This window comes from Anopheles funestus, chromosome 2RL (assembly GCF_943734845.2).
Source record: "Anopheles funestus chromosome 2RL, idAnoFuneDA-416_04, whole genome shotgun sequence".
Classification (NCBI taxonomy): Eukaryota; Metazoa; Arthropoda; class Insecta; order Diptera; family Culicidae; genus Anopheles; species Anopheles funestus.
In genome coordinates, this window is record NC_064598.1 from 102,013,934 (window position 1) to 102,036,298 (window position 22,365).

At 43.0% G+C, this 22,365-nt stretch overlaps 3 protein-coding genes across 8 annotated transcripts in view; 2 read left to right on the forward strand and 1 right to left on the reverse strand.

Annotated features, from left to right (window-relative positions):
• The first annotated feature begins 4 nt into the window (after positions 1-4).
• LOC125762126 (RB1-inducible coiled-coil protein 1) lies at positions 5-18,343 on the forward strand. 6 transcript variants are annotated; one of them, XM_049423911.1, is made up of 15 exons: positions 5-300; positions 6,871-7,626; positions 7,703-7,999; positions 8,068-8,270; positions 8,355-8,646; positions 8,735-9,236; positions 9,306-9,595; positions 9,661-9,847; positions 9,926-10,118; positions 10,203-10,452; positions 10,529-10,703; positions 11,782-12,978; positions 13,084-13,306; positions 13,374-13,837; positions 16,259-18,343. In XM_049423911.1, exons 3-15 carry the CDS (start codon positions 7,932-7,934, stop codon positions 16,637-16,639), a joined length of 4,425 nt encoding a protein of 1,474 aa, XP_049279868.1. In that variant the 5' UTR covers positions 5-300; positions 6,871-7,626; positions 7,703-7,931; the 3' UTR covers positions 16,640-18,343. The 6 variants fall into 6 exon arrangements, with proteins under 6 accessions (XP_049279868.1, XP_049279867.1, XP_049279872.1 ...); XM_049423910.1 differs by having other exon boundaries at positions 6,871-7,999; XM_049423915.1 differs by lacking the exon at positions 16,259-18,343 and adding an exon at positions 15,240-16,252 and having other exon boundaries at positions 6-300; positions 6,871-7,999.
• LOC125762136 (intraflagellar transport protein 57 homolog) lies at positions 18,025-22,057 on the reverse strand. The gene is made up of 4 exons (XM_049423944.1): positions 20,638-22,057; positions 20,111-20,575; positions 19,766-20,045; positions 18,025-19,694 (listed from the first exon to the last, which is right to left on the reverse strand). The coding sequence occupies exons 1-4, from the start codon at positions 20,953-20,955 to the stop codon at positions 19,534-19,536; spliced, it is 1,224 nt and encodes a 407-aa protein (XP_049279901.1). The 5' UTR covers positions 20,956-22,057; the 3' UTR covers positions 18,025-19,533.
• Positions 22,058-22,241: 184 nt separating this feature from the next.
• LOC125762132 (frizzled-4) overlaps positions 22,242-22,365 on the forward strand; it is a 43,695-nt gene continuing 43,571 nt past the window's right edge. Inside the window, exon 1 of the mRNA XM_049423929.1 lies at positions 22,242-22,336. The gene's annotated coding sequence lies outside the window, so the exon portion shown is untranslated. The remainder of the gene's footprint in view (positions 22,337-22,365) is intronic.

The window sequence follows — 22,365 nt, forward strand, 5'->3', positions numbered from 1 at the left end:
TATTTTCTCTGCCCATTTTGAAAAGCAAAAGTTTTTTGCTGGCCCCATTCGCTGCTGTTGTTCAGAAACTTCTCGCGAACAATAAGAGCGGCTGGTGCGCGATTTACTGTTACGCGAAACAGTGCTCCAGGTGGTGCGTGTGTGTATGTTCGTGTCGATCGTTGTTGAAGTTGCGAGCGACGTTCGAAAAAAGCAAACTTTCAATACGGTAAATTAGACACTACAGTAGAGTGTGCAGTGTAGCATCAAACAAACATACGACCTCAAAGGAAGGGTGGCGAAAATACACAACCCCCAATCGTAAGTGTGCTGAGCACGGGCAAAACCACACGCGGGAGGGCAAGTGTCGCGAGTGTACATTGGTGAATGTGTGTATGTGCGAACGTCGTTTCTATTTTTCTCCTGTTGGATGTAGCAAGGGATCCCAAAATGTTCCCGTTTTGTTTCACGACATACGGAACAATCGAAATGGGCTAGTTTGCCCTTCCGGTCCTTGCCCCGGTCGGGACAGTTCCAGACGCAAAGCTTTGTGTGCGGGCCTCCCGTGCAACAGCACCAACACAGCAGCGAGGGTTGCTTTGTTATGTTTGGTGGCGCTTCATCCGGGGGGCCTTTTTTCGTGTGGGTTAATTATCGAACTGCGTAAAGCAGAGCTAATCAGCAGAAATCGAAATGCAATCAGTGGGGTGAATCAGCAGTGTGGAGGAATCGGAAGCAATAGCAACAATTCGCCAACAAATTGACCATCTTGCTCGCTGCTTTATAGCGCGGAGCTTGTCTTTCTAATGTCTCTTTTCGGTCGGAAGTGACGTAAACGGAGGGGTGAATTTGTGGTGCTGTGTAGTGTTTATTGTTTTTTTTTTGCTCTAAAGTCTCTGCTGCCTGAAGGTTATCTGCTCTCTTGCTGGCCTGTGTTGATACACATCTACATGAGTGATTCTTTGCTAGCTGTGTATGTTGATTCGTTTTGGTCAAATGTTCGATAACATTCAAACAAAGATCTCGAACAGTCAGAACTGCTTTTCACATCTCATAACGCTGAATAACATACCTTAATTTTCACGGTGAAAATTCGTGCACACTGTGTATGCATGTGTGCGTATGTGCATGGTAGTTGTTGTTATTATAAAATAATCCCTTTTTCCAAAAAAGCGAAATCAAATTTGCAATTCGATCCCCACCCTAAACCGTGCAGGAAGCTGGCAAAGAGAAGAAGAAAAACCGTACGCAATACAACGCAATGGAACAAAACAACGTTTTCTACGGATGACGTCGTTTTAACGTGCGTGCACGATGATGGATAAAGCGTGTGTGTGTGTATATAAGCAAACAAAATGCGTCCTACAAAATGCGTTCTGCTCAAGGAAAGCTTCCCTAAGTGTGTTGAATAAACGCCATTTGCTATGGTGCGTGAGTTTTGTTGCGATGATTTGTTAGAACTCATGGTAAAGAATGTACGTAGTGACCGAACGTGTCAGATTGTTCCATTCGGCCTCAATCAGTTTTGCTGTTTGAAGCAGAGCAATCATTGTGTTCTTTTTTTTTGCTATCACCATCATCATCATCATGCTCATCATCAACAATGTGCCGTCACGAACGGTGTTGACGACTGTCAGTGTGTGTAGTATGAACCAATGTTTACAAATAACACCCTCGATACTTGTTCAAGTTTTTCCTTCGAATGCGTGCAGACATTGTGTTTTGAAGCTGCGTGTCTTTCGTAGTAAGCGAGTAAGCTTTCAAGATAAATTATCTCTACAAGCTACAATGATATTGCACGTGCATCTTACAAGAGTATTATGTGACATGCGTTTGCCTGGATTCGCATCATTCCAATCGAAGCCAGATTTTCCACATGTTTTCATTTCGAATTTTGCATACTCCGAACCTGTACGCCACCTATTCCTTTGTGTGTGCGCGCATACGCGAGTCCGGCGATGACACCCATTGCATTGCATTCTATAGTCGCGATGCATCGCAAACGGAACCACACGGGATCGTCCAAACAAAGAGCACCATCGGGACGGAGTTCAATCGCCTGCATGTGCTGCGTAATGGTTACACGGCTCTCCCCAAAGACACACAGTTCGCACATATTTGCATGAGTTTCTATTTCCACGCTTTTGTTTTAATTGTTCTGAGACGGAATCTGTCACGAAAAATGGCCTTAAAATAGCATACGAAAAGAAGACGTAAAGCACGGCAAGTAAGCGGCACAAAAACAGATAATACCATGTGCGTATGTGTCGTAGCCGCGTTCATTCATGTTTGACCAGACTGTGTATGAATCAGCGTACTGAAGTGCATACAGGAAAATGGTCTTATTTTTCGTCAAGCAAGGATAACAAGGGACAAAAAATTTTTTTTTGTGAAAAAAAACCTATCCCTATTTCCATTATACACGGCGCATTCTTATTGTTGCTATTTAAGCCAGCGAAAAACTGCTTAATCCCCGCGTCCGTCTGCCCGAAGGATCATTTGCCACTTCAATGGTCAGGTTTTCGAGGTCAGACGGCGACCAGACACAGTGCCGAACAACCTCTCCTATGTCGCTAATATCGCCTGTTTACGCGTGCACCAGTCTATCACCGTTTGTCCGGGTTGCGCATTACATTGCACGTGCTGCATCACGTAGCAGGGACTCTAGTAGTTGGAGTTAAACATCCCTGCGCATCCTGCCGCACAGCGACTTCGAACACCCCATCGTTAATCGCGATGGAGAGTATTGACGGTAGGAAAAAATACATAAACGGGCCAGATGAGCTTGTTTTTGTCTAGTGCGCTGAGATGCACGGTTGCCCGTACACTGCCGGTGCCGTCTGCTTGCATGCACGCTTTAACTGATGTAATGGGTCGATAATATTGAAATCGATTTCTTGTTATTGTTTGCGTTGTCCTGGCCCCAGCAGCAGCGCAAAGTGGTGGCCTGGTTAGCCAACTGATAAACAGCAAATTTAAAAAAACATGCAGTGCACTGCTGATCGCTCACGTGCAAGTGCAATAACCTAGGAGCGTATTTCATGCGGGAAAAGAATCCTGTGCTGGACAGTAATGAAATAGCTATTATGAACATTGGAAAGAACCTTCCTTTTGGGTTTTCTGACGTACTTTTGTCTAGTTTGTAAGAATTTCAACAGCCTTATCAGACAGTTCTGCTACACAAGCAGTGGGTCGCATCAAGATAACCACGGAAAAGTGATGGATTAAACCAGCCAACACTTGATCGCTATCTTTCTACTACTTCTGCAACAATTTCATGTCATGTTAGTGGATTTGTAATCTGATCCATTGATCTAATTGTGAGGAAACAACTATACAAAACAATTGAATTTATGGTAAAGTGTTCATTTTCGTGACATTTTAAACATTATACAGGAAATACTTTTCCTATACTGTCTTTCTTACTGTATATCACTGACTGCCATTGTTTTAGTCGGACGGTGTGTGTCACTTCACTTTCATTGACGCAATCGGGAGGGTCATGAAATATGCATTCCTTGCTGTAGAAGTTAGCGCACATTGCATTATGTTGTGTAATGGTTCCCTTTCTGTGCTGGGACAAAAATGCGTATCGAAACAGTGTACCAGAAACGAAGTAAAAGAAAACAATCGTACACCACCACCACCAGAAGGATCCGATTGACCGATTAACCCGGAAAGAAAGACACGTCAGTGGGCACATTAGAAATCGTTTCCAATATCACCCGTTCTGTCAGCTGTGTTCAATTACGATGCTAATGGCGATAGGGAAGGAGGTGAACTGTTATCGTTTGCTAAAAGAGTTAAAAGGGGGAAGTTTCTAATCAGCTTGTGCGATATAGTTGAATGCTGGTTTGCGAGAGCGTGTTTTGATAACAACACCACTGTAAAATTCATTTGTCTCCTTGTTATGATTCATGTTTGCGGAAGCATGTCCACTTAACTGAGGGTGACAGGTAGCACACGTTGTGAGAATTGTTTAGACAGAGCCGAAAGAACAAAGAGTTCAAGGTGTGGTGCACCTCGACCAATTCGAGAAGAGTTGTTTTCGCAGATAATAGAACGGAAGGAATGATCACCTCATTTGCAAGGGCGGCTTGGATTTAGATGAAGAATTAGTAGTACAATTAACTATATGAGTACCTTTATGATTGAGTTATGGAACGGCTCTCATTTATTCAATAAAAATAGCGAATATTTTAATACTGCAATCGGTAAAAGATCGCGCTTTTTCCAACTCATAATTTTAGAAACGATTTCGTAGCAGTTGTTCCAAATCTCAATTCTAACATTCAAGGGCAATGAGCTGATAGTAAAAGGGGTATAACTTCCACACGCATGACGGGCTCGTGCGTAGGATTTCAAGTTCGACTTCAGTGCGTCGTATGTCTTCTGACGTCGCATCAGGTTTGGTGTGCGTATCTTAATACAGCGTTTCGCTGTTTCGCGGGTCTCTGAAACCAATCCACCAACGGCCGATCATTTTCAAGGTGCGATCACGCACACATTCACAGTTGCGGATCAGATGTTTCTGCTGGCTGGCACCGTGGTGCTACATAAAGTAGTGAAATGAACGTGCACGGCATAGACTGGCGACAACATATTATTTAAGTTGAAGAAGAAGTAGTAGTAGTCGTACGATCGTAAGGGGTTGCATTGATCGTATGGTTGAGCACACGCAATGGATTAGTGCAATGTCACTGTGCGAGAAAAGGCAAACAGGTATGACAACAAAATAATGATAATAAACATGCGCAATTAGTATGTCTGGCGATCGTACGAATGAGGCATGTGACGAGCGCTTGGCAGGTGATATCCTACGGATCATCGGGTTTTGTTGTCTTTATGATGATTTGTATCGCTGTTTAGTGTTTGAGTACATTGACTCTATCCATTAATTCTCTTATTAATAATTACTAATCTTTTAATAGTTGCAAACTGTGGTACAAAAACCATAAAGGACGTGAAGTTGTATTTTTTTTCCACATCATACCGACAGCCAGAATGCAAACAATTCTTTTTTTCATTTGCGTACCAACTTCCGCAATGAGTAACGTACATTGTGGTGGAAAACTGTACGTCGGAAGCAATCTCCTGTTGGTATCTAATAACTTAAGGTCGTGAAGATACTTCCGTCTGATGTAGACGATTTCTCAACACACGCGGAAAAGGAAAAATACCAGCGGATGGTAAAACCTTCATGCTAAACATCGTGTGGAATGAAATTTGGCACAATAGCAACATCAATGCATCGTGGTACGTTGTATTCTTGCACGTGCCAATGTATGAAACCATTGGTCTAATGGTTGAGTTGGTTTGGAAGGGGTAGTAAATGATTTGTCTATATCTGGCAATGGAGTTGTTGTATGTCAGTTAAAAAAAATGTTCAGAAGGACGAAGTGCTGTAGAAGGTAAAAAAAATCACTCTAACAATTTACATATAACATTACAGTGGCAAGTTTTACGAAGTTTAAAAACCATTCATTTTGCGATCATTCGCGATCTCTTCCTTTTCGGTTGATACATGTTTTTGTCTTTTGTCCTAGATTAAAAATAACCTTATGCTCGATGTGCATTCGTTTGGAGATTTTCCCGTCTATCATTTGTGAACTGAATTTGGAACATAAATAAAGCTACTGTCCTGTTCAAATCACAGTCCACCTTCTACACCTCTCAGTTATAATTAACGAACGTTATCATTGCGCGGAAACGCTCGGTGGATCGCTTTCTCGCTCGAATAGGCATATTTGACGGCGTAAATAGTCTCTGTGCTTAACTCGCGGAGGTTGTAATGTTTGTTTACCCATTTATTTGCTAGCGATACGAGTGTATGCGTACGATGTGAGACCCTCGATGTGTATGTCTGCTTCCATTTACTGATCCTCATTATTGTGAGGGTTCTTCTTTCTCGCCCCAATGTCGCCTGTGTTCCCGGCAAATGCACCACGCCATGAGCGCCGTTTGACAGATACGACCGTAATTAGGTCAGTGGGAGATTGTATTTTCGTTGGGGTAGGATTTCCCATCCCTAGCCCATTTTGCCGAATGGCCCCTTCGTGTTCAGTCCTTCATCCCCCGGTACACGATGATAAGTTGTTTTTGTCGTTTTGGTAGGCCGATAGGTAAGATGAATGAAGAAAACACACGCGGCATCATCATCGTCACCTTTTACTTAAGACGTAATTTCACCTTACCGGTCCAACTGCACCATGGACCCATGCTTCGGAAACCGTGATTCGTCTGGTGGGTGGTTTATTATCAATAGGAAAGTATCACCCGCAATACCGAAGTGATCGCCATTATCAATGGGTGTATGCATTAGGACGAACGCGCGCGTATGGCGATTTTTTTTTGCAAACGATTATCGGCACACGATTATTTGTGGGGCAAGAAACGCCGCAACATTTAGCGAAAGATTTCATGCGTGTAAACGTGTGTACTGCATCTATCTAAGTAGGTTTTTGATTAACGAAGTCGTGGTTGAGTGTGAGTTGCACTAATTGAATACAAGAAACATCGCAACACACACGTGTTAGCGTTGGTACAGAGGCTTGTTCAGCGTTGTTTGCAGAAGACGACAGCAAATGCTTGGTGGTTTCGGTAATGCACACTATTGCAGCACGAAAGGGCTGGTGCAATGAACTAAACGTGTGCCGCATTCCTCCTTCCAATATCCGTGTATAACATGTGCCATCGGACGGCGATGGCTTGAAACGGTGGGTCTGTGCTTGCAAAAACTATACTTTCCAACATGGAAAGAATTCATTGTAAAATCCACCACAGAGATTGTATAATCTGCTCACTGTTTAGCGTTAACATTTTGTTGTTTCAGTTTTGATGCTGCAACATTTTGTCTAATTTGGTCTGTTTTCGTTTTGTTTACTTTCACAGCACACAAAGTTTGTATACATTTAAAGCAACACTACAACGTGCGGCAGAAAGTAAGGACGGCAGCGGCAACACAAGCTTACTGACACAGAGACAACGGATCAGCCCGGCAGAGCACAAGTTTAGCGCAATATTTGATTCACTTAGAACGGACGAGGAGATCACACGGGCTAAGTGGTGTGAAGAAACGCGAAAGCACGCGTTTGCAACGAGACGGCAACAACAGCGGTAGATCGCAATCGCGATCATCGAGAGCACGCCGCAGCGTCACAGTGACTTGTGGTTGTTGGTGCAGGCGGCGCCACATTCCCATATGCTCCTATAATATGCGCAGTGGAGCAGTGCAGACCGGCAGGCGGCAACACTGTAGCGTGTAGAAATTGCAGAAACACTACGCCAGAGATACGGCCTAATGGCGAACACGACAGAGTGAACGAAATCGATCACCTTCATTACAGTGCGCAGCTAGTGTACGCAGAAATAATAAGGTGCAAATCCGCAAGACAGCGTGTTTGGAGAAAGAATCTAAAATCGAAGACACGGAGCACACGTGTAGCGGCGTTGTATTAGTGATGCGCCATACCAGTGGCGTCGCGATAGGATTGTCACCGCTGTAACGGTTCCGAACGAAAGTGTTTTTGGAGTGTGGCTTGCACAAGCGTGCAATGTACTGAGCTATAATAAACATCCCAACATCACGGAGGGACGAAGGGAATGTTGCTGGAATAGTCAAACGCAGCTAGGGTTTGAAGGATCTGGGTACATTAATTATACGCACCGATTAGCTCTTCCGAGTGTACATTAACCTTTGGAACTGTAATCACTTGTCTGCCAGATAAGGAATGCAGCTAAGTTAAAGGATTGTAAAGGATATCGAAAGCGTTGGCGAGACTGAACAAACGAATGAGGTGGTGCGGTACGTCTAGTGTACCGCTGGCAGGCGTGGTGAAACGCGCGTGGAGGCAGGAAATAAAGCGCACGAAGGGAACGGAAAGGAGAGGTAAGCCTGGTGGACGATTATCGTAGAATACGATAGAAATACGGAATATCGGCAACCCGGCATCATGATGTTCGTATTTCACGTGGATCAAGGTCGAATGCTGACCTTTAAGATGGAGTGCATGTTTGATGAGTAAGTGCGCTGGCTCGTTAGTGTGTGATTTTTTACAAATTGAAGCATATATTTCGTTTACTTTGTAGCATTCGGAGGCTGAAGGAGATGATAGAGAGGAACCACGCAATACCGGCTAGGAGCATCGTTCTTTTAGTCAGTGGTGGCGAGCTGCTGGAGGACGATAGTCGCGCATGTCACTATGCAACCGGCACCGACACTAATCCGATCTATATGTTTTGCAAAACGGTCGGAGAATCGCCACTACTATCACCCGGACCTATTAAAGAGAGTACGTATAATGATATGCATTTCGAATGATATTATGGAACATTCTTTGTTTAATCAATATTGTCCTATCTGTTTGTACTAAAAGCTGAGGTCGATCTAGAAGGCCTCGTGAGAAAAAGTCTGGAGCTTCCCATTTCCTTTCCAACGCTTGCCGCACGTGCACAGTTAGCTCAAAAGATCTACGAAATGGGTCGGGAGGAGCTGCGGCGTTGTGAAGCGCTCGTACATGAGCAACATCTGCAACAGCAAGGCTGGGCGGCAGTTGTTGCAAACATGGAGGACACAATCAAAGAATTTCAGGAAAGGTGTGAATATTTTAATCGCTATTACGAGGAGCAGTTGCGAATGCACGAGGAACAGATGGATATTTTGCATAAGTGAGTTCACTTTTCATTCTCTGTGCATACTATAATGGTTGGGTAAATGTTTCGCACGTAAAAATGTGATTTATCTTTTACGTTACAGTTTTGACAAAAGCCTACAACAGCTGGCAGACATTCCAATTCTTTCGTCACTGATGGAAAATGCTGAATCACGTCCCTATGGTGTGTTTGATGAGGTTTTTAACCCAAGTGTAACGACAAACAGTGGAGCAAGCAGAACGGCTAGTAACAACGAGCAGTCGGAGCATGTGGGCTCCGAATCTACGAATCAACCACAGATGGATGGGAACATAAGTGACGAACCGGCTACCCAGTCGGCTCATTCATCCGAGCTTCAAAAACCAGACGTGATAGATATAGGTGAAGCAACAACAACGGCACAAGGTGCAACGGATGAGATCGGACTGACGGAGCTAGAACGAGCGAAAGGCATATCGCTGCTCGACTGGATATCCGCGATGGAGGGTCAGCTGACGCTAAAACGCATGGCCGAGGAATGTCGGCTCAACATCGACAAATTCAACCGAGCACAATTGATCAACTTAAACGAGCGTATTGACAAAGCGGTCAAACAATCGCAAAGTGTGAGTATGACACCGAGCGACTGTTAAGAGCATGCACAATATTTTTTGTTTCGTATTTATTATTTGCAGCTCGAAATAAAGGTCGTAAAGGGTTTGGAGGAACGATTGCGGGGGCTGGATGAGTTGCTAGCGAACGCAAAAAAGCTTCTCGATGATCAAAACAAAAGGGCGCAAGGTATTTTGAAAAATCAGGAACGTGCGACCAAAATCGGCGATGTGTCAGTTCTTCCTGATCTCTGTTCGATGCATCAGAACACGCTTCAAGTGATGAAAGGTAACCATGCCGACCTGCTTGAGTATCGGCGCCGTTGTACTGTTGCAAAGGATGAGCTTGGTTTTAACCTAACCAAAAGAATAAAGTGAGTGCTTTAAATTCTCGTGCGCTGGTATGCTAGTCGGAAACTTAATGTCCTTTCATACACAGGTACATTATGAACGTGGAAACAAGAGTGCATGAGCTGGATAGTACCCTGCAACTTTACCACACGTCGCTGCAGCGCTTGCAGAAGCATCTGAGCATCATTGAGCAAATCCATATGGTGCCATGCATCTATGTGAGCGCTGTAACGGAAGTGGTCCGTCGGCGCATGTTTTCTAGCGCATTTTTAAGGGTAAGCGTTTTCTTTTCGATAGAAGGTATTATCGAAGCGACGATAATTATTTTGAGTTCGGTTTTCTCCCGTTTGCAGTGGGCTTCCGACTTGGCATGCCGCCTAATGGCGATACACAACGATGAGGTAGCCAGACGACAGGATTTTACCTCCCTATTCGAGGGTCACTTCCTTAGCACGCTGTTTCCGGGCATGAACGATATGCCCCCGTCCTACGCCATACAGGCACCATCGGTGTTCGATTCTAGTCTACCAGCGTTGGACAAGCAGGGTATGTAGAGGGCGCGAGTAATGTACGATTCGTTATGATCGTTTGCTGATGAATACATATTTCTTCACGACCTGCGTTATGTAGACCTTGAGGAGCTGTCCCGCTACCTGCCTGAACTGACGGAAAAGATTCCGCTACCGAACATAGCTTCTGTGATAGATTTTTTTCAAACTCGATCGGTAGAGCAGCAGCAACTGCAACAAAATGAAGGTAGTAAGGCTGAGAAAGACGATACCTCAGTTCAAAGCAAAGACAACGCAACAGCATCCAGTAACGAAAACGTGGAATCTTCGAATGTGGTCGATCAGCAACCGGGTGTTAAAGAAAGTGATAAGTACGAACGCGTTACATGAATTTTCATCGCTGGCAGGATCATTTAATAACGGTTTGATTATCTTTGCTATAAGTAGGATTGGAGCGGAATCGGAGACAGACACCGAAGATTATGAAAAGGTTCAGAACCAAAGTCCCCTCGACGGATGCTCCAGGCAAGAGGATACACCGAAAATGACTGTTGCGGTGATGTGCACCGTAGCCACCTGTACCGAACCGGTAGAGACGGTTTGTGCGGAGACACTAACAGAGGTGCGATTTGACGACATAATTCCTCCGAACGCTACTGAACGCACAGCGATCACAGGGACGAACACTACTACTAACACAGCTAATTGCATGGTTACTAACATTTTGACTTCTACTAATATCGCTTCCACCAACAATGTTGGTATGATGAATGCCCACGGTGAGAATGGTGTAAAAGCTGTAGCGACCGAACTCGTGGAACAGCAACCCCCGTTGTCGGGTTATCATCCGGCCATACCAGAAGAAAATGCTTCATCTGGGGTCGATGTTTGTACGGCGAACCTTGATGGTCGCTGCCCTTTGTACGTTCCGAGCTCACTCGAGGGTGGACGCAGACTGCGTAAAGGAATTTTCACACGCACCTCCTCATCGGAGCGCTCTAGTAGCTCGCAGGAGCTGCTATTACTGGCACTAATGGAACCGAGCCCGGGCAATGTAGTGCTAAGGTCGCCCGGCGAGGATGGAGAGTTTATTAATAGCGAATTTTACATCGACGAATCGCTGCCGTCAAGTGCGGCTAGTGTCGAGCGACGTCAACAGCTGGAGCAGCAGCAACAACAGCAACAGCAGCAGCCGTATTATACGCAAGATATTCGGCACTCGTTCGCCGATTGTTTGCTGGCCCGCGGTCGAAGCAGCTATGACGAGGGAACCGTCATTTTGCTTCTGCAGGTACAGAGCGACCTAGAAACATATACGGATGGAACGAACTGGAAGGAAAAATGCACGAAAACAAATATTATTTCATATATGATATGATTTTTTGTTTCATATAAGCCATCCTTTGTTTCCAATGATTTTTGTTTGTTTTAATTAAACGAATCGTTATGCATGTATATGTTTAGCTATATTATTTGTTTACCATATGTTTTTTGCGGTTTATTATGCGATAATTGCAATTACGGTAATACGTTCTCCTATCATGTTTTTGTGTTGATTTTAATTGGTTGATTAACGATGCACCGTTGACTGGAAGGAATGACTCAACACTAAGGACGACCTAATAATGCACTTTACATTTAAACACTATTAGTAAATCGCTCACTAATGTTTTAAAAAATGGTTTATCTGTTTTCTGTAGGATAATCTCGGCACAACGCGCCTTGAAGTAGAAAGGCTGAAAGGTTTATTCAGTAGTGTTCACCAGCTTTCGCAGGATTCGATTATGATGTTGAGGGATCAGTTGGCACTAGTGCGTACCGAGGCCGAAAACAATCGCACGCAGTTTCAATCAGAATTGGGTGCAATGAATCGGGCGTGGAATGATATTCAGCAGTTGGCACGCAATCGTGAACGAGAAACGATCCAGCAGCTAACGGTCGATCACGAGCTGGAAATGAACGACTTGCGCAAGAGCGTTCATCAGATGGACGATGAAATTCAATCGCTACGATCAGACAATAGCACGATGAAGGCGAGCCACATCGAAACAGTATCGAGCTATGAGCAGGAAAAGAAAGAACTGAACGAACAGATTGCCCAAATGCGAACGGTTATCGATCGGCTGGAGTGTCAGCTAGCGAATTCAGAGATAGATCGTAAGCAGGCAATTCAGGAGGCAGTTGAGCAGTTAGAACACAAGCATCGAACCGAAATCGAATCGTTACGTTGTCGGTTTAAGCTAATGGCATCCAGTATGGATCGATCTCCGTCCGACACGAGTCTTGAGAAGATCGAGAAGCCGGACATGATCGACATTGGGACACACGAGCAAATGCTGGCGCAGATGCGTGACGATTTTCAACGGGATAAAGAACGGGCAATACGAGCGGCGGTCGAGGAAGAACGACAACGGTGGGAAGCAAATGCAATCGGCAGTGGTGGGGTAGCCATTGGTAGTGCTGGCAGTGCGGGACGGTTGCACCGCTCGTATGGAGTGGCTGGTTCACCTGGCGGTGGCAGTCAGGACGTGTACAAACGCATCCTGGATGAAAAGGATCGCCAATTGGACGAACTGCGCGATAAGGAAGCGCAGCTAGCGCGAGAGGTAATGCGTATGCGGGAAACGATTCAGTCTCTTACTGATCCTGAGTTGAGTCCATTGAACGACCATAGCTGTCGCGAACAGCTAGAAGCACTGGAAACAGATCGGCAACAGATGTCAGAAGAGCTCGTGAAACTGCACGAGAGCATAAAAATGCTCGACCAGGAAAAAGGCAGGATGGCACGTGAGCTTGAAAAACATCGGAAAGACACGGCGCAGTTGTTGACATGTTCCGAAGGTGATACCGTAACGTTTGTGTGGAATCCCAACTATGCGCAGTACACCATAGTGCAGGTTTGTGATCAGAAACGCCAGATGATCGTTTATGAACATAATACTGTTCACGTTTATGAACGTTTATGAGCTAGTACTGTTAATAACATTGTGTGTTCATTTTAGGCGTCAGATTTTATTTACTTCATGCACGAAAGCAGCTATAAAGAACTAGGCATAATGCCACCAACAAAGAGTGAGCTACCAACAATTTTGTTCGGTTTCGGCACGGTCATGCGCAAGGACTTTTGCCATGCACGTAAGGATGATAACCGGTACGGTGTTTCACGTGGTACCCAATTCTATCGCGTGAAGCTAAAGGCAGCCAGTGTTACGAAGAAGAGCAAAGGTACGCCATGAATTAAGTCGCGAATATAGTTGAACGGTAATCTGATGATATTCTTTCTTCCTGAAAGGTCGCCCATCGTCGAGCAGAGGTAGTGGTTTAGTTGAAGATATTTCCATGTCATATCAACAACCTCCCACTGCTGTAGTGACGATCGAAATGCAATCCAGCAGCAATACGGCACCGATTAGTACTAGTGCCGTTGGTAGGTTGATAGATTCTTTCGCACAAACAGAACAACCGACGCCATCTTCGACCACGGCACTGACCGAGGCGATGCTGATCGGGACATCGATCGGCGACGGTAGTAAATCGCCAACAGGTACTAGTCGGGACATGATCGACTCTGGTGTAGTTGAGCAACAGCGCAGCAGCTATCGTGAACGCAACATTAGCATCACGGATGAGGACGATTTGGTGGTTGGGATCGGATCGACTGGCAGCTATCAGAGCGTGTGTGAGGAGGAAGATCCAGTCGGTGAAGATGATACGGACGGTGGCCTTCCGGAAAGCACTGGCGGTAGCAGTGCGACGGTAAATTTCTACTTGTGATAGTTTTCTCTTTAGTTTCGGTTTTTTTTGTTGTTGTACGTACTTCCTTCGCTGTTGGTTGGTTTCGCTGCTATATCCTGCCGTTAAGGGGTTTTACATATTACGCACGCATATGTTCATATGTTCACACCGACGGGCACTTAAACAGAATATCATCGGTATTTGTGTCGTAATAGAATTTTTTGGAAGAGTTATGTTATCTTTACTTGGTGCAATCTTTATCATTTCATCACTGTTCATGTATCATGATATACGTTGTTTACAGCTGCGCTCATTTAAAACTTGTACATATTTCAAATCTAAGTTCAGTAATTTTTCTTCAGAACTTTCTTCATCTTCATGTGGCATCATTTGGTTCATTTGATCTTTCACGTGTTTAGTTTTTAAAGAAATGCGACGTGGTGAAGTTTTTGAATTAATTTTATTCTTACATTTTTTTTCATCTGCATTCAATATTTAATTGATTGCATTCAATTAATAAACGTACTGTAACGTGCTGTATTAAATTCTTTCATTATCCGTAGCAGTGTGATAGTATAACTACAATCATTCTGCAGTCCTGTGCTGCTTCTAACGCTTGCTAGACTTCTGTTACAAAGCTAAAAGTGAACAATATGTTTTTACTTTTGCATGGTTTATCACATTGGAAATACTTATCATCACATATGAATAACAAGTATATTGTATCATGCTTTCACATTGTTTATGCGAGGTTGTGGTACTGCCAATATGGAGCACAGCAACATTTTGGGTTTCACGCATTAGTTCTGCTTGTTTTTTTCTTTCTGTCTATGCGTAGTTAGCTTGATATAATATAATCATATCCGCGGCTCAAGCTCATGCGCGGTTCCTACCTTTCCTAACAAATGGAGTATGATTTTATTGCGCTTGCTAATGTGTTGCATCCGCATATCCACAAACCACCTGCTCCACATACCTTTTGTTTTTGTTTTGTTGTATTGATTGTTGATCCTCCTTCGGTTTTCTCCAGTTGATGCTGCTTAAAGCTTTTCTACTTCTCAACGGCGACGAGGAATGATGAAGATCGATAGATGATGAAGATCAGAACGATTGTGATGAAAATGATGAATTCAGTCGGTGATGTAATTACAGTGATAGAATCCAGGGGTTGTAATATCAGAACATTGCCCATGCGCTGTCGTTAAATAACTTTTGGCAAAGTTAGGGTAAAAAGAAATGAAGCAAACAAAAAAAAACAAAATAGAAACTAATTCATACTATACATACATAGTTTTGTGTGCATGATAAACCACCAGAGCGGCAGTAAAGAATGGGGTTTTTAAAGGGTGTTTGTTTTAAGGGAAGCTGTATCAACATCGAATATTTAACATTCATACATATTGCTCTCATTGAACATTCTCAGGATCGGTGAGAAGGACAGAATCCGTGGTGTACAAGGAGAGGATAAACAAAATCAAAAAAGCAACATACCGTGATGGGGTTTTAATGTTAGAATAGAAAGCATCAAAAACAGCAGGACAGTTGATGAGGGACAATTTTGCAGGGCCGACACTATGTGTACAAAGTTTTGCAAACAGAAATTAGAAAACTAGAAGGAATTCAGATATGCTGAAACATATAAGTAAAGTAAAGTGAGACTGGAAGGGTAATCGCACAGCCCCAGAACAGAAACAAATGTGTTGCGTGGGTTGCAGCAGTAGAAGCGAAACGTGCCGTGCCGTAAGAAAGGATCCTACACGAAAAACGGAACAGACGAAAAACATAGAATAAATAAAACAATGAAATTATTCTAATGAAAATTTAAAATAAAAAATTGTATAAACTACTTTCAGAGTTAGAAAGATAATGTAGAAATATTGAAATACCGCTCTTTTGAGCTTCTTTTGGGTCGGAATGTTAACAATTCCGTAGCCGTTTGGGTTTATATCTTTTCCTTATATCGCTGGCTTTGTTTTAACTCTTCGAATGCTTAAAGTTAGTTAGTCTATTCGAGCACATTGAACCTGCACGATGTGATCGTTTGCTTCCTTTCTGCTACTGACGCTACTATGCATTCAATATTTCCCATCTGCTTGGTAAAGATGAGCTATGCCGCTTTTTGCACTTTCTCGAAGTTTTTCTTTTAACTTGCTGAATCAACCGGCAAAACAAAAATCATACCGATTCCTTTCGCATACCGACTCCTTCGGTCTTACGGACGTGGACATCCTCATACTTACATAACGCGCATACGCATACTAACAGCTAGCTCAACAGCATCATTCACCATCATCTTCACCAGTCGCAAGCTAACCAGTAAGCAAACTCTATCACCTAGCTATTGCTCGATCATGAAATAACACAATCTATGCAACGTTTTTTTTTTCTTTTTCTTTCCATCCCTGTTTTCTAACTACACACATTGCGTCTAAAATGGTACAGAATTATCCTTCTTGCTACACAAGCGCCACTTCAATCGTTGCCATTCGCACGCCTGTGCTGCTGACCATGATGGACTCTCCGATGCGAGGTTCACCGCTCGTCACAGCAACGTCCGCACCAACCATCACCGCCGATAGTGGTAACAACAGTGAGGCATCCACTGCCAGCAACACTCATCCGCTTTCCGCCAACAATGACTCCCAGCCGGTACAGTCGCTGCTGTCGATCGGAAGCGGCGGTGTCGCCTACGGTTCAATCGCTGACGATGTTAGCGATTCGGCCGACTCCGAGTATCGGTCGCTTGAGGGCAACGATCTGGATGACAGTGGTAGTGCAGCGGCTCCACTGCCTAGAATACTAGACGACTGTAGCGACCATTAAGTGCACTGATTTTAAGTTACACAATGTAAAGCTTCGCTATTTGCAGAAGTATGAGAAATGGCCGTGTGAGTTTCCAAAACTAAAAAGAATCATAATGTTGAGCGTATGCACTGCAATAATTATACATTGTGCAACTGCTTATGTGGGTTCTCGGGTTTGGTTTGTCTGCATGTGTGTCATACCATATGTAATATCTACGTGAGTTTGATTTCATCCTGTTTTGCTTTAAGTGAACAATAACCGAATTTGAACATCTTAAAAATTAGTTGAACATCTTTTTTTTATTACTGTGCGTGCTTTTATTTTAACTTCATTACTAACTCTGCGCTTCATTCATAAGTTATTGTTGTTTTGGGCCGGTGCTTATATTTAGCACAGCGCACAGCAAAGGATAATTTACATCATTCTTGTTTGCATCAATTACACAAAATCCATTGCCAAACACAGCAGAACAATCTGCAATTTACACATCTTTGCCCATGTTTACGTGGTTATGGAAGGGCTACATTTCTGAAGGGAAAAAACTACACATTCACCTACGGTCGGTGTAATACGTGATAGATGAAGAGCGTGAACCAACCCGGATCGGTATGCCCAGCTCTCTAAGGAACTGTAAAATATCTCCTTCTAGTGTTTTGCTAACATAAACTCTGCTTTTTTACGAATACGAATTCCTTATCTACCAAACAATCACGAGCGCTAAAGGACGACGATATGGAGTAGATTCAGATGTTCAATACGCTGTGGTACATGGAGATTGCTTCGATGCAAGCAATGGTACATGCGATGTGAGCAGGAAGTGTAAAGAATTGTTATAAATAGTATAAGTAGCCGGTAGACAAAATCCTGACTAAAAAGATATCTCGGTAACACGTATGATAGAAAGCTTTGATAGTATAAGTACCAATGTGTTTGGCGATCGTGTGCGAAGTGGCTATGTCAATGAAGGCAGTAGGACGTAAGAACATAAAAAAGGAAGCAAACTTAGTACATTTCAGCTGTTACGCTTACGTTCGATGACTGCAGGGGACCTGAAATGCGTTATTGGTTAGTCAGTGCGGGCAGTTAATGCGAAAAAGTGATGATGAAAAGTGTTTGCGTGCCGTAAATTTCGTGGCTGCCAATGAGAAAACAAGGACGCTCTACATTCGAGCTAAGAATACAAAGGTGTAACATTACCACGTGTGGAGAGACAAGAAGACGATAGTGAACGTATTTAATGGGCTTAACGACACCAGACCAACAGCAGGATTTAAAAGAACAGTAACAATTGTAGGGAAAGCATAATTTTTGGAGTCCAATTTTCTATCTGACACAAGACTATAGTAATGGCGCAACCATGTTTGTCCGCCTCTTAACCGTATCAGCTGGTTTTTGACGAAAGAAAATGAAAAACGAAAAATCACATTATAAAATTGTACCGTGTTGAAGCTGATCGCTTGCAGAAATTGAACGCTTTGTAAACGAACTGTGTCGATAAATTGATTATTGTTTGGTTAGTTTCAAGGTTTGTCACACTGCTAGTGTTTGCTACTATCGGTTAATAATTACTGTAAGCACTGTTGCAACTGTTCGTAGCGATTAAAACAGCGCTACCTGTTTTGTCGGATGTGATATAGAAGAGGCAGAAGAAACCGTGGGAGTATGTAAAGATAATGAGCAAGAAATTAATAGACAAAGTAAAAAGAAAATTTAACGATAAAATGAGATCATGTATGGTTTAATCTGGATTTCATCTGAAACGATCTTGTATTTAGTTGCGATCAGCTTTGGTAATAATTATGCGCCATAAAATACTCCGTTAAACAAACAAAAGGCCTGCATTTTCGGCATTCGGGACAGTGATAATCGTTGCTGCCGGACGGATAAGCATGTTTTTTGTTGTTGCAGAAAATTACAACATTAAACAAGCCTGCACGATTTAATCTGCTAACGAGATCACGACCGTGTTTGTTATAGTTAACCTCGTATCATGTTTTTTCCTCTCTCATTGTTGATAAAAAAAACTCCGTGTGACTGTCCCAATGTAATACAAACAACCTGATTAGGGGTTTCGAGTTCGCATCTGCATGTCTGCATCAGCACCCTCGGACGCTAGGTAGATCAACGGAGTGTTTGGGTTTTCTCTTTTTCTTATACGAATGTTTACATCAAGTTTAAAAGCGATCTGGGGAGATGCAATTAAGCAAAGGTTATGCTGAGAGGCACTCGTGATGTTAGCGTGCTTTTGTGTGATTTTACGTTCGGGCTTATTATCGATCGTGCTACAAATCGCTCGGGTGCGTAAATAAGCGAAGAGAAGGTTGTGATGAAACGTTAAACATATCGTTTCATCGAAAATAATTTATTGCCCGTTGAGAAAAAAGGATGCTCCTTTGTAGAGCAACACACCGAACATTGATCAGCTTGGCGTCGAATTTTAACTTTTTGTATCATCTGTGCAAAAGTCTCAGTGTGTGTACTAAGCTTGCAATTGCGACGCATTTGTTGTGTAGTGTATTTTGCAAACGAATTTTGTGTTATTTGTGCATGAATCGCCTCGCCGTAGGCCGTAGTGTGGTGTTTTATATGTGCCAAGGCGCATTGAAGTGTGTAAGTGAAAGAAAAATGCCACTGTGTAAAAGTGTTCTGCCTATATACTATCATTTACCCGGGTAAGTTAACAACATTCAATCAGAAATATCGAAAGTAAGATTTTTACTAGAATCAATTGATAAAAGAGCCAGTTTCTGGCAGTCGTGAATTTATAACATTAGGATGCCATGCAGAATGTAGTTTATTTCGTGTAAGACTGAAAGAAGTGTGCCTCATAGCTAAAGCAAATTACCCCCACCTCTCCTGGTCAGCAGTTTTGGGGAGATAGGGTCTCCAAGGGGCATGATCCGTCACTAATTCTAATGAGCAGCCATTACGAGCGAGTCTAGTTCCGCATACTGCGAACCCTGTCGGACAATTTCCGAATTGAGCGAATGTTCCATCACACCGATCTTGATGTCCATTTCGCACAGTTCCTCCTTGATGCGAAAGATAGCCTTCTTGATGTTGATCAGTGGACCTGAAACGTTAGACAAATGGCATCGATGGGTAATTGTATGTAGTTTGGGAAAATCCACCTCAACTACTTACTGCCATCAGTCATTGAGTTGCCACGCTGCTCCATCTGGATTTTAACATTTTCCAGCTCGTTAGTGATCTTCGATAGTTCATGCTCATGTTCCGTTTTCTCCTGTTCGCCCTGCCGTATCTGTCCCGTCGCCTGGTTATGCTCGATCAGGATCTGTTTGTACTGCGCAATCAAGTCCTTCAGGTCGTTGTTGAGATGCTTCTCGCGGCTTTCGATTTTTTCCATCACATAGCTAATGTCTGATTGAAGCTTGGCGAGCTGACTGTCCGTTTCCTCGGTGGCCTAGAAAATAAGAACAAATGCATTAATTGCGCACGTTGGACACAAATTGTGTCACACCCTCTTACCGTATCGATATTACTTCGCAAACTTCTCATCTGTTCAAGATGTGCACGCCAGTCCCGAGGGTCTGTCTTTACTACGACCTTTAGCTGTGGTAGCACGCGTTCCAGCTCCAGCCGCCATGCTTCGCTGTCTGAAAGTGAGTCGACCTTGTATTCCCGCATTTCTTTACGCGTGTTGACAGCTGACCGGGCCGGATCGGAAAAGCTAAGGTCAAACAGACCATTTCGTTCGTCATCGCTGTCGTCACTGCCACCTGCCATTTGTTCCTCTTCTACCTTTTCGAGAATAATTTCAGAATCGTTTTCTATCAGGTCGACCATTGGATCGTCCTCTTTGCGACATTCCGGACGTTTCATCTGGAACTTCGTTAGCTTGAGTGCTTGCGTAGCCAGGCAATCCATGATGTAGACACAGATGGGACCAGCACCTTGAATGAGTCGATTCGTTTGGAAGTCGGTAGGAACATCCTACAATGAATGAAACATATTTAGAAGCGTTTTGTTTGCGATCGAAATTCTCGAAAACATACCATTTCCTGCAAAACTTTTATGATGCGCGATATAACAATGTTTGGATCATCGAACTCTTGCGGTTGGTCGAATGTTTTACCAATCTTGCGTATCAGCCAGGCACATATGGAGGTGAACATGAAAAATTGTTCACCAGGATTGAACGAGCGCAGAAAGTAGTAGCGATTAATCTGCTTCATTTTCATCTCCTTCAGCAAAAGTCGCTCGTAGTTCAGCAGCTTCAGTTTCTCCATTAGATCGTCCACCTGGAAGGAGGACACAGACGAAACGCTTCCCGAGTCTCGCTCCATTGCAAGATTGTACTCGTTACGAAACATTTTACCCGAACTTTTTCTCTAAGAGCAGAGAAGTCTAAAAGCCACAACGTAACCAGTCTAAAGACTTAGAATGTTAAAGCTACAACGTAAACAGTAAGAAATAATTTTCTTATATTGAAAAACTAACACATGGCTCTAATAAACACTTTATTTATGGTGTTTGTTTTGGTTGCTATGGGAAAATAAACACACAAACAGTTGCACAGTTGCTAAGGACTTCCGTTTTCTAGGCTTAATGCAACAGTTGAACAGGGTGATCCAATGTGCAGTTTGTGCGTTTTGCCGCTCATAAGAAGTTTGAAATAATATCCTTGCAAAGCGTTTTAATAATTTTGCACTTGTTAAATATAATAGTTTCTTTTTGGTTTGCATCTTTATTTTAATAATAGTTCAATACAGCACACCGAAACACCCTGTTAAAAACATTCACGTGCAAACGCACTCATGCGCACCAGATACACGAGCTTCAGGGGTACTTCCGTTGTTTTCCTATACTTAACATGCAGCATGTTATCAAGAATGTAGCGTTGTAGTTTCGATGCACACGATCGCTACACGCTACCAGCTGATCAGCATACGTTCAAAAGATTTTATCGCATCATCGCAAAAGGAAAATGAACGAAACTATTGTTTCAACTAATTGGCCTCTACCTGATGTCCTCTGGCGTAGCAATAAACGTGGAACCAGCATGCAGATCGTGCACCGAAAGTACAAGTTTTCACCTCATTTTTAACGATTTTTATTACTCAATTACTTTCCCCGGATATTTGCATTTCATCTGCTTAAGAAAAATGCCACGCAAAGAAGTAACAGAAGCAGCAATATGCTGTTTGTGTAGAAATAGTGATTATTATGTACGCATTCTATCCGAAAAGCGTGACCATGCGAGAGTGGCCCGAGCGAAGGCAAAGTGGTAATAATTTATAGTTGGTAGAAAACAGTACACACCAAGCTGCAGGGACGCATGTGGACCGTATAAATGAGATGTTTTAATGGGAGTGTTATTCCTTTTTTACCATATGAAAATGAACTTCATAAATAGGCTGCAAATTATAGTGTGTGCTTTAAATTAACATGAGGTGCGGATAATTAATATATGTCTATATGCACACTTAGTTTTTTACGGTTTTCTCAAAATTTTAAAGAAAAAACACAAAAATGAAATGTTCATATGTTTGGTGTGAAATGCAATTGTACGTCTTTCTTAAAAGCTTGGTTTTTTATGCTATAACATAACTATATCACTTCGAAAAAATATCCGTTTTCTCATTCAATAACATTTAACCGAGTATGCCCGGGATAAGGCAAAGTACAAGGAGGAAATGCCTTGTGAAAATTGTATACTTCAGCCTTTAGAGGCTGACAACATGACTAAATGCCGTAATAATTAAATATAAATACATAAATAG

Coding starts and splice junctions, on each gene's coding strand:
- LOC125762126 (XM_049423910.1), top strand. CDS start 7,932: ATGATGTTCGTATTTCACGTGGATCAAGGTCGAATGCTGACCTTTAAG. Junction 10,119..10,202: donor ACCAGCGTTGGACAAGCAGG/GTATGTAGAGGG, acceptor TGCGTTATGTAG/ACCTTGAGGAGCTGTCCCGC. Junction 13,307..13,373: donor TGTTACGAAGAAGAGCAAAG/GTACGCCATGAA, acceptor TCTTCCTGAAAG/GTCGCCCATCGTCGAGCAGA.
- LOC125762136 (XM_049423944.1), bottom strand. CDS start 20,955: ATGTTTCGTAACGAGTACAATCTTGCAATGGAGCGAGACTCGGGAAGC. Junction 20,576..20,637: donor TAAAAGTTTTGCAGGAAATG/GTATGTTTTCGA, acceptor CATTCATTGTAG/GATGTTCCTACCGACTTCCA. Junction 20,046..20,110: donor TGCGAAGTAATATCGATACG/GTAAGAGGGTGT, acceptor CTTATTTTCTAG/GCCACCGAGGAAACGGACAG.